General features: G+C 35.8%; 1 protein-coding gene across 1 annotated transcript; it reads right to left on the bottom strand.

Annotated features, from left to right (window-relative positions):
- Window positions 1-3,870: 3,870 nt before the first annotated feature.
- LOC130980725 (phosphopantothenoylcysteine decarboxylase subunit VHS3-like) lies at window positions 3,871-4,520 on the bottom strand. Its single transcript, XM_057904375.1, has 3 exons — window positions 4,433-4,520; window positions 4,107-4,319; window positions 3,871-4,007 (listed from the first exon to the last, which is right to left on the bottom strand). Exons 1-3 carry the CDS (start codon window positions 4,518-4,520, stop codon window positions 3,871-3,873), a joined length of 438 nt encoding a protein of 145 aa, XP_057760358.1.
- Window positions 4,521-11,288: the final 6,768 nt, after the last annotated feature.

The raw sequence follows: 11,288 nt of genomic DNA, 5'->3' as shown, positions 1-11,288 counted from the left end.
TCACTACAACTTCGCACAACTAACCAGCAAGTGCACTGGGTCGTCCAAGTAATACCTTACGTGAGTAAGGGTCGATCCCACGGAGATTGTTGGTATGAAGCAAGCTATGGTCACCTTGTAATTCTCAGTCAGGCAGACTCGAATGGGTAGAGTGATAAACGAATAAAGCATAAAGATAAAGATAGAGATACTTATGTATATCATTGGTAAGAACTTCAGATAAGCGCATGAAGATGCCTTCCCTTCCGTCTCTCTGCTTTCCTACTGTCTTCATCCAATCCTTCTTACTCCTTTCCATGGCAAGCTCGTGTAGGGTTTCACTGTTGTCAGCAGCTACCTCCCATCCTCTCAGTGAAAATACGTCCCTGATGCTCTGTCACAGCATAGGCTAATCATCTGTCGGTTCTCGTTCAGGCCGGAATAATATCCATTGATACTTTTGCGTCTGTCACTAACGCCCTAGCCTGCTAGGAGTTTGAAGCACGTCACAGTCATTCAATCATTGAATCCTACTCAGAATACCACAGACAAGGTTTAGACCTTCCAGATTCTCTTGAATGCCGCCATCAAGTCCTGCCTATACCACGAAGATTCCGATTAAAGAATCCAAGAGATATTCACTAAGCCTTGGTTGCTTGTAAAACAAGAATGGTTGTCAGTCACCTTGTTCATAGGTGAGAATGATGATGAGTGTCACGGATCATCACATTCATCAAGTTGAAGAACAAGTGATATCTTAGAACAAGAACAAGCGGAATTGAATGGAAGAACAATAGTAATTGCATTAATACTCGAGGTACAGCAGAGCTCCACACCTTAATCTATGGTGTGTAGAAACTCCACCGTTGAAAATACATAAGAACAAGAGTGATCATTGGCTTCGGCCCCAGAGAGGGAACCAGAAGAACCAAGATCTGAGCAAAAATCTGATTCAGAGACTGAAAAGGACTGCAGATGCTGTTGGATTCTGACCTCCCTGCACTCGAAGTGGATTTTCTGGAGCTACAGAAGCCCAATTGGCGCGCTCTCAACGGCATTGGAAAGTAGACATCCTGGGCTTTCCAGCAATGTATAATAGTCCATAATTTGCCCGAGATTTGATGGCCCAAACCGGCGTTGCAAATCAGCCTCAGAATTTCCAGCGTTTAACGCTGGAACTGGCATAAAAATTGGAGTTAAACGCCCAAACTGGCATGAAAGCTGGCGTTTAACTCCAGAAAAAGTCTCTACACATGAAAGCTTCAATGCTCAGCCCAAGCACACACCAAGTGGACCCAGAAGTGGATTTTTACGTCATTTACTCATTTCCGTACACCCTAGGTTACTAGCTTACTATTAATAGGATCTTTTGACATTGTATCGGTACCTCATGACACTTTACACGTTTCTTTGTGTACTTCTTACAGCATGAGTCTCTAAACCCCATGGTTGGGGGTGAGGAGCTCTGCTGTGTCTTGATGGATTAATGCAATTACTACTATTTCTTATTCAATCATGCTTGCTTCCGTTCTAAGATATCACTTGTTCTTAACCCGGATGAATATGATGACCCGTGACACTCATCATATTCTCAACTATGAACGCGTGCCTGACAACCACCTCCGTTTTACTTTAGATTGAGTAGATATCTCTTGGATTCTTTAATCAGAATCTTCGTGGTATAAGCTAGAATTGATGGCGGTATTCAAGAGAATCCGGAAGGTCTAAACCTTGTCTGTGGTATTCTGAGTAGGATTTAATGATTTAATGACTGTGACGAGCTTCAAACTCCTGAGGGCGGGGCGTTAGTGACAGACGCAAAAGAATCATTGGATTCTATTCCGGCCTGATTGAGAACCGATAGATGGATAGCCGTGCCGTGACAGGGTGCGTTGAACATTTCCACTGAGAGGATGGGAGGTAGCCATTGACAACGGTGAAACCCTACATACAGCTTGCCATGGAAGGAGCCTTGCGTGTTTGATGAAGAAGACAGTAGGAAAGCAGAGATTCAGAAGATGGAGCATCTCCAAAACCTCAACCTATTCTCCATTACTGCATAACAAGTATTTATTTCATGTTCTTTTGCTTTTCACAATCAATCCTGATAATTTCTGATATCCTGACTAAGATTTACAAGATAACCATAGCTTGCTTCAAGCCGACAATCTTCGTGGGATCGACCCTTACTCACGTAAGGTATTACTTGGACGACCCAGTGCACTTGCTGGTTAGTTGTGCGGGATTGTAAAAGTGTGATTGCAATTTCGTGCACCAGAAAGTTTTGTATGAAGCTTTGTCTATATGGATTGAGGTCATGTGTCACAATGAGCTATCAACAATTATTCATTTTGAAACAATGCCTGCGTGCCAGGGGGATAACTTGGATCCTAATACTCGTGTACTATATCGAGTCTTCTTGGAGTTATTACCCTTATATTAGAGCATTCAGACATTGTAAGCTAGTAGTGCAGGTAGACGAGACTTATTTGTGTAAAAAATAAAAGTGTTGTTTGTTGGTTGCAGCTTCACAGGATGGTAATAACAATATCATGCCTATTACATTTGCGATAATGGAAAAAGAAACATCTGAGGCGTGACACTTTTTTCTTAGTAACTTGCAACATGTAGTGATGCGTGATGGTGTGGGCTTTATTTTTGATTAACACGATTCCATCAGTTCAGTTATTGCTCGTAGTAACGGAGGTTGGTCTCTTTCTAGAACTTTTCACATGTTTTGTATTAAGCATATAGAGACCAACTTCTTGAAGAAGTTCAAGGCTCCGTACTTGCAGAAACTTATCGTTAACATTGGTAAATTTGAATAAAACAAAGTTTGTTATTGTTATAGTTAATATTATAATAAATTTTGTTTATAGTTGGCCTTTTTATATCATAGGATATTTAAGGACGGTTCGCGAGTACGAGATGCATTATCAGCGATTACCCAAACGGGATGAGGCTTACACCAACTGGCTGAACCAGATCCCACATGAATAGTATGCTTTGGTATTTGATAGTGGATACCGATGGGTCATATAACCATCAATCTAGTGGAATGCATCAATTCGGTCTTCAAAAGGGCACGTAGTCTCCCAGTCACTGCACTTGTTAAGGCAACATTTTACAAGCTTAATAAATTGTTCACCAGAAAAAGATCCAAGGTTAAGGCTCATATTAATTCTAGACATGTGTTCTTTGAGCTTGTGACCTCCAAATTATATGTGAATCAACAGGCATTGGGGGAACATCTAGGTTAGTTACTTTGACAGATAGAATGAGGTATTTGACGTACGTGAAATGCCTAGTGAAGTGGAGTATGCAATTGACCTACGTCGATAATGTTGTGAATGTGGAAAATTTTAGGTGGACTATATTTTGTGTCGACATGTTTTTTCTTATTGTGCAAATCAACAACTGGATTGGCAAATGTATGTTCATGACGTTTACAAGATAGACCGAGTTTAAAGAGTATACAGAGCTTGGTTTAGGTCACTAGGGAATCTCACAACATGGCCTCTTTATCATGGACCTCAATTCGTAGGCAATCCATTTCTCAGACAGGTAGCCAAAGGTCGGCCAAAGATGACCCTTTTCTTGAATGAGATGGACATCGGATGTTGCATGGTCCTAGGTGATGTAAGCAATGCGGTTTCGAGGGCCATAGCCGTAGTATATGTCGTCAACGCAGTAGAGCAAGTGCATGTCTGACCACCCAATAGAATTACTACTGTTGTTGCATTTCGTTTGTGATGTTATTGTATGACTTTGGCATTTTTATATATAGTATTCAAGTAGTTCATAGTTAATAACATAAAGTGAATTAACATAGTCGATTCAAACATTCTTACTAAAAGAGTTAACACAATAAACACATTATTTTCTCATCACCTACTTTACATCTTTGTATAATTTTTTGCACTTATTTGCAACCTTGTTAAAAGCGGACGGGGTAAATTGATTAGCGCTCTGATGTGAAGGATTGGCTCTAAGGTTGAAGCCTTTTTCTTTTTTGCCTGTGGCTATACCTATTAAAATATAACACATGCAATGACCAACTACTCAAACAAAAAAGACTATCAGGTAGTATTCTAATAAAATGCGATCATTCCAATAAATTAGTTTACATGCACTAGGTGCTGAATCAGTGCCACGGTCTTCATCATCTAGACTGGCCGGCTCATTATTGTCATCTTCATCGTCGTCGTCATCATCGTCGACGTCCTCATCCTCATCCTCATCCTCATGCGGATGGTCTACTAGGTAGTCATCATCCTCATCATCAACTACCTTATATCTCTCCAGATTAGACCCATCAGAATACGCCGTGGATTTTCGCTCTGTATGATCCCTCTTGTAGCATCATCCCTCTTACTCAAGTCAACAAATAGTCTACCACCAGAATTTTCAGAGGAAGTGTCATGTCGAGGTCTCAAATCCGAGGACCTCCTACCTGCAGCAATACCACTCGGGTGCGCCCTCTGATTGGTGGGAATGTCTTCGTAATTACCTGAATGTGACTGACCTGGCACCGGAGCCATGAATCCAAGCAGTCGGCTAAACGAAGCATGATCCCCTGATTCAAACTGTAAAACACTCCAATACTGTTGATGTCATGAGACTGATGGTGTAAAATAATCCGAGGAATGCGTATGAGGAATCACTACAAGAAAATGGAATATTTGTAACAAAAAATTTGTATCAAATTTAAAATTGTTACAAAAAAATTGTGTTTTGTAATAATAATTAGTGATTGTTACAAAAGGATAATGTTTTGTAACAACATTACAAGTTGTTACAAAACATGATAATATTTTGAAACAACCTGTTTTATTTTGTTACAAATTATGTTAGTTTTTGTAAACGAGATGGTGTTTTGTTACAAAATATTGTAATATTTTGTAACAAAAAAAATAAGTTGCAAAAATTCAAAATATTTTGTAACAAAATATTTTTTTTGTTTCAAAAACTCCAATTGTTTTGTAACAAAATAACTTTCTGTTTCAAAAACTCCAGTTATTTTGTAACAAAAAAATAATTTGTCACAAAATTCAATATTATTTGTAACAAGTTAATTATTTGTCCTAAAATATAATTATTTGTTAAACACTTTAAGAGTAAAAAAAATTGTGTATATATATTTTTTAAAATAATTTTATTTTATTTCAAAAATTAAAATTTTTTATATAGTGTGTAAGACATAAAAATTTTAGAAGAACTTATTAAGAGCTAATTTAGATTTATTTATCATTAAGTATTTTAATCTCTGAAATTATTCTATTAAAGATAATTAAACAAATTCTGATTAATTGAGTTTAAAATAATTTAAGATTTTATCTGATTTTATAATTATTAAATTATTTTTTATATTTAAATTATAAAATTTAACAAATGTAAAATAATAAGAATTTTATATGATTTGGTTTAAATATTTTAGATTTTAGAATTTAATACTTTAATTTTTATAAACAAAGAAAATTAATTATATTATCTCTAATACTTTAGTTAAAATATTTTATTAAAATTAATTTGTAGATTTATGATTAAATAATATTTTTTTTAAGATAAAGAAAGTTAATTGTATTACCATGTATTTTTAATTAGAGTAATTTATTGAGAATCAATAAGTATTTTTATATCACAAATAATATTTTAAAGTTTAGAGATTAAGTTAGTTTTTCAAATATTAATATTTTATACTCTAATTTTATTAAAAATATTTTACTCAAATTAAATCCAAAATTTCTAATTCTATACACAAACCCTAACCCTTTTACCCCACCGTCTTACTGCCATTCACCACCGCCATCCCTTCCCAAAAACCTAATATTCAGCTGCTTTTGAAAACAAAAAGAAAGAAAGAAAGAAAGAAAGAAAGAAAGAAAGAAAGAAAGAAAGAAAGAGAGGGAGCGAAGAGGAGAAAGGGGAAAGGGAGACGTCATCGCTGCTGCCACCGTCGAGGGAGAGAGAGCACGTCACGAGCCAGAGACGCCGCCAGGGAGAAGAGGAGCCGTTGTGCTCCGCCGATGACCAGCCACCGTCGAACTTCGAAGAGAGAAAGACAGTGCGCGAAGATGAGAGAGAGGGGAAGCCGATCCTGTCACCGCCGCCGCACCCAGTCGCCGTCAACGTTACGAGAGCTTGTCGCCGTCACTGGCGAGAGTCGTCGCCGCTGCTGTTGCTGAAGCCACTGTCTTCGTTAGTTACTCAGTCTTGTCTCTATTTTTGGTCCTCCTTGTGTGCCGAAGTCGCTGCTGCCGTGATGGGTGGTCGTGGGGTTGCTTGTGCTTAAACAAAGCTATTACTACTGCTGCTCCCTGTCGTTTGTTCCTTTCAAGTTTTAGTAAGTTGTCCTTGTTCCAAAACCCTTATTGTTACCGTTCTGTTTTCATGGTTGATTGAGAATGCTGAGATGTTAATATGTTAGGGTTATGTCAATACCACTGCAAATTATTCACTGGCATTGCTGTTGCTGATCCGATTTAAGGCTATTACTGCTGCTGTGGGTTAGAACAAAGTTGAAGTCATGCTTAATTTTGTGGTTTTTGACTAACTGACGTAGGGGATTTGTTTTAAAAATAAATGTTTTAAGTTATGAATGCCAATAAAATTAAATGAGTAACTGTAAATGGTTTATGATTGCTTTGTGTGAATAATTGTTAGTATTGAGTTGAATCATAGATGTAATTGGTGATTGGTTTAATGATTTAATGTAATGATTATTGATGATGTTGTGTATTTTGATGATGTTGTGTATTTTGAAGTTATACTTGCTGCTAGTACTTGTTGATGTTGATTTTATGTATGGAATGTTGCTATGACTGCTGGAAATTGATTTTATGAATCAGAACTTGAGATATGTTGTTATAGATGAGATGCTGAAGAATAGATGCTGTGATAATATGGTTACGTTGCACCTATGATATGAAATTGGGATATATTGAATTAAGAGTTCTTGGGCAACTTTGGTTAGTCAAAAGAAAGTTAGAAATATGGTTTTAGATGAATCCTAGGCTTGAATATAGGAATTGGTATGTGAGGTTGTTGGAAATACTTTGTGCAGAATTTCTGCAGAAAACTACATAATTGGCAGCAGAACGAATGACTTTTTGGGAGTAGTCCAGACCTAATTTTTAGATGAAACTATTTTTTTGTAAAACTTTAGTGTGTCTTGAATATTTCATAAAAATTTCAGGAAATTTGGCCAAGTGGTTTGGAAGATATGATTTTTGAAAGTTTAGTGGTTGCTGCAGATTTTTCTGGTTTTCTGGTTCTGCAGCACCAACTTCCAAACGCTATAACTTTTAATTTAAACAGAATTTTGAGTTGATTTCAAAAGGATTTTAAAGATCTATCAGTCTATTTTAAGTGAGTACAAGTTTCATGTTTATATCTGTTTTGTAGACTTAGATAAGTCACTTGGAAGGTCGGTTATTTGCTGAAAACTCTGAACTGGTTTATGAAAACAGGGCTCCACTTCCAATTGATAATTAATTAATCAAATGAAGTGATATGAACCTGAATCCTGACAATGTAAACTTCATTTTTAATTGATCCAATGTTGAGTACTGTTGTTGTGTGCTTGTTAATACCACCAATACTTATTGATTTTAATTGTTCATTGCTTAGTCATGGTGATTCTTTTAATTATTGAATGCCAATGATATTTTTTCTTATAAATGATAATGAGTAATGGTTTGGGATTTGGCTTGAAGCCTGAAACTTAATTGAACTAATTGTATTTGCCCACCTATCTACAGTGGCTGAAGATGATGCTTTCTTGGTCAAGAAAATTAGCCAGAGTTTCTGGTATTCTAAAATAGAGGTATATTCCTCTTCTTATATTCATGAATAGTCAATTTTGTTCCTTGTTAACATACATGCATCATCTATGCATGGAAGACTAAACATAGATCGAATCCATTTTCTTATCAAGGCAAGAAGGGAGGAACAAATCCAAGCTGCTCATGACGAAGCCATATTTGGTGCTTCAGCACTTTCATCTCCTACCAATACTGACAGTGAGCCTGAAAGGGAGAATGAGAAAGAAGTTGATAAAAAAGCTGTTGTTACAAGCCTCTTAAGTGAAACGGTAAGTGGTTTCACTGCAGACTTATGTGGATAAGCATGATGAGTCATTTAAGTAATCCTTGTATTTGTGTGTGCATTTGTTGTTGAATAATTTCTCACATTAAGTTATTATTACTGCTCTATACTTGCTGTTGGTTGATGCTGATTTTTTCCCCTCATTGCTTGCTTGTTGAATGATTGTTAAATTCAATGAGAAAGGAAATGCTGCTGAGTTATTGTTGTTTGTGTTGGAGTAGATGATGGTTGCTGAATTGAGATTAGTTTTATTGATAAATCTGTTGCTGAAATCGTTTAGTTTGGCTTGATTGATTTTCTATTGAATTAATGGATAAACTGCTGTGCCCCTGCTGCTTGCAAGTGTAATGGTTATTGACTTCAATGAATAGAATGCTGCCTGAATCCATTACCTTTGTTCATTTTACTATTTTGGGTGCTGTATGATGGGCCATTGATTGCTGTTCTGCTGAGTGCTGCTCTACTTCTTGGTGGTTGGATTGGTTTTAATTGTTTCCTCATGTTTTCTTGCTGGAATTGGCTTATTTACTTCCTTCCTATGAATTCATTATGATTTTTTGTGTTTTTAACTGTCAAAGAATTCATATGGAATTTGAATTGATTGATTGAAATTGTGAAATAGGCAAATTTACTGCTGAAATGCTGCCAAAATTTACCTTAAGCTATTTTCAATATTCATCTTTGATTCTATTAATTGATTGAGTTGGTATTTAATTGCTTTTGGTTTTCAACTGTTGCTAAGCTCAATTGATTGATTATCCGATTAAGTGCTTCACTGTTTTGGTTGTTGGAAGCTGGAAGCTTGGGTTTTGTTATTCACTATTTGGTTGTTGTCCTATTTGGTTGCTCAATTAAACTGCATTGTGTTGTTTGAGCAAACAAGTTCTATTTGACGAATTTCTGTGTCAAAATAGACCCTTGTTTGCTATATGATTTCTGATTGCCTCAAGATATTTCTTTTGACTATGCGCCTAACTTTTTGTTTCAGATTTTCTTATTTATAGGAGTGCTGAAATGGTGACCACATGCTACTTTGAGGGCTTAAGAATATTTTGATTCATAGAGACACTAATCTATGTTAGAACTTTTAACTTTTGGTTGAACTTGTGCAAGACATATAACTTGTAGAACTAATCAATGTACTCACTAATGTTATTTTCTTTTAAAACAATTTTAGCTAAATGAGGCATGTTTGAATTATGTATGTTTTACATATTATATAAATGTAGATTTGCTTAATAAAATAGTTAATATATTAGTTAATTAAAAAAATGTTACAAAATAATTATTTTACTTTTGTAACTAAAGAAAAAAATGTTACAAAATCAAGTTATATTTTGTAACAAATTTTTTTGAGAGGAAAAAATAGATTATCACGAAAAATACCTTGAAAATCTAAATTTGTTACTACTTTTGTAACGGCTTCTGGTTTTTTGTATCAGAAAAAATTGTTACAAAACTTCATATTGAATTGTAACAGTTCCATTTTTCGTTACAAAAACTTTTTGTAACGGGACTTACTGCAACGGTCCCTTTTTTTGTTACAAAAAACTTTTGTTTCAAAATTTCGACGTTTTGTAACAATTTTTTTTTTGTTACAAATACGCCTTTTTCTTGTAGTGAATATATGGTATAAAATACTCAGGCTCTTGTTGCTGCTGTTGATTCTCCTGATTATACACTGGATTGCCCTCTTGATTCTCTTAAAATATGAGGTCTGATAGTTGCAAGTGGGCACTATATGTACTTTGATACCAATGCATGTAAATTTTTAAAAGATGTTGTGAAGGCACCAGGGCTCAGCAAGAATATGACTATATCAATTTGTCCATTGCATCACCTAAAAAGAGTGGGTTACGGACCAATCTTGATTCTTAGGTCCAGTTAGTACTTTGCCGTGTGCTTCACATAGATCCCGCTCTTGATGAGGAACACCTTGGGTCTAACCAAATATATCAGCGGCACCGTGGCACTCCAAATAACCGAATGCTGGCGGATGTCAATAAGCATCACGTCTGGCTCAATGTGAACAATTGCATAAACATCTCAAACAAATTGGACACATTGAAAGTAAAAGGATTACACACCAAATAATAATACGGATAAACAAAAATAGATACTTATTTATTACAGCATACATGTCCTTCTTGCAGATCATCCAATGACCTCCTAAAGTGAGCAAGAGAATGAAATCTATAAGGTCGATCAGCACGCTCCCAGTTACACCACCTGACATCAGACAATCCATTAATTAACTTTTATCATAAAAATTAAAATACAATGTACTACACTTTTTCAAAGTAGATAGTAATTAATGTTACCTGTTTGCAATTGGAAAAAATCGAGGATTGTCGGGATTGGTGCAAGAAATGGTAGACAGATCCAAGCCCAGGTAAGCAAAAGTGTCAGTGGACAATCGATATCCTTGCAGTTAACACGAGATGTCCTACACAATGCTCTATACAAGTGTGCTAGGCATACCGATCCCCAACTAAATTGTATGATCCCAGAGAAGTTAGAGCAATGGCAGAAATTTTTAGTGCACCGTTATCCTAGACTTGTCTCCAAACAGAATGGTCCCAAATAATAACATTATGTGGTACTTTACATACCTCTGAATGTGAATATCATCAGTCAAGACTAAACAATCTTTCAGTCCCCGAAATCACGTCAACTTTATGAAGCTTCTTCCTCTACAATCTGTCTTCCGAGGTGCAACACCAAACTAGTGCAAGCATTCAGCCTCTAAGGCCTCATAACTATTCAAAGTCGGTCCTATAAGTAGAAGATCATTTGTCAGAAGACCAAGAATTATCATTACATCCCCCAATGTCACAGCAGACCCACCAACTGAAAAATAAAATGTGTGAGTCTCAGGATGCCATCTCTCGATCAGAGCATTAACCAATGCTGTCTGACATTGAATTACTCCAATCTGGTAAATGTGATAAAAATCAATCTCCTATAAGTGCCCTCCACAATTTGATTGTATAAATCCGACGACATTAAGTGGTTACATGTCAACATCCGTGAACCTTGCAAAATGTAGTCATATATCACATTAACCAAAGATAACCCAATTTAATTAATAAATTAAATTTAACAATATCTCATTTTCATTATCACATAACCAGTATAATATAATTATATTATTAACTACTCGAAATATACTAAATCTATTTTACAAAAAATTCACATTTATA

This window comes from Arachis stenosperma, chromosome 5 (assembly GCF_014773155.1).
Source record: "Arachis stenosperma cultivar V10309 chromosome 5, arast.V10309.gnm1.PFL2, whole genome shotgun sequence".
In the NCBI taxonomy this organism is placed as follows: domain Eukaryota; kingdom Viridiplantae; phylum Streptophyta; class Magnoliopsida; order Fabales; family Fabaceae; genus Arachis; species Arachis stenosperma.
This window is presented reverse-complemented; position numbering and strand designations above follow the sequence as displayed.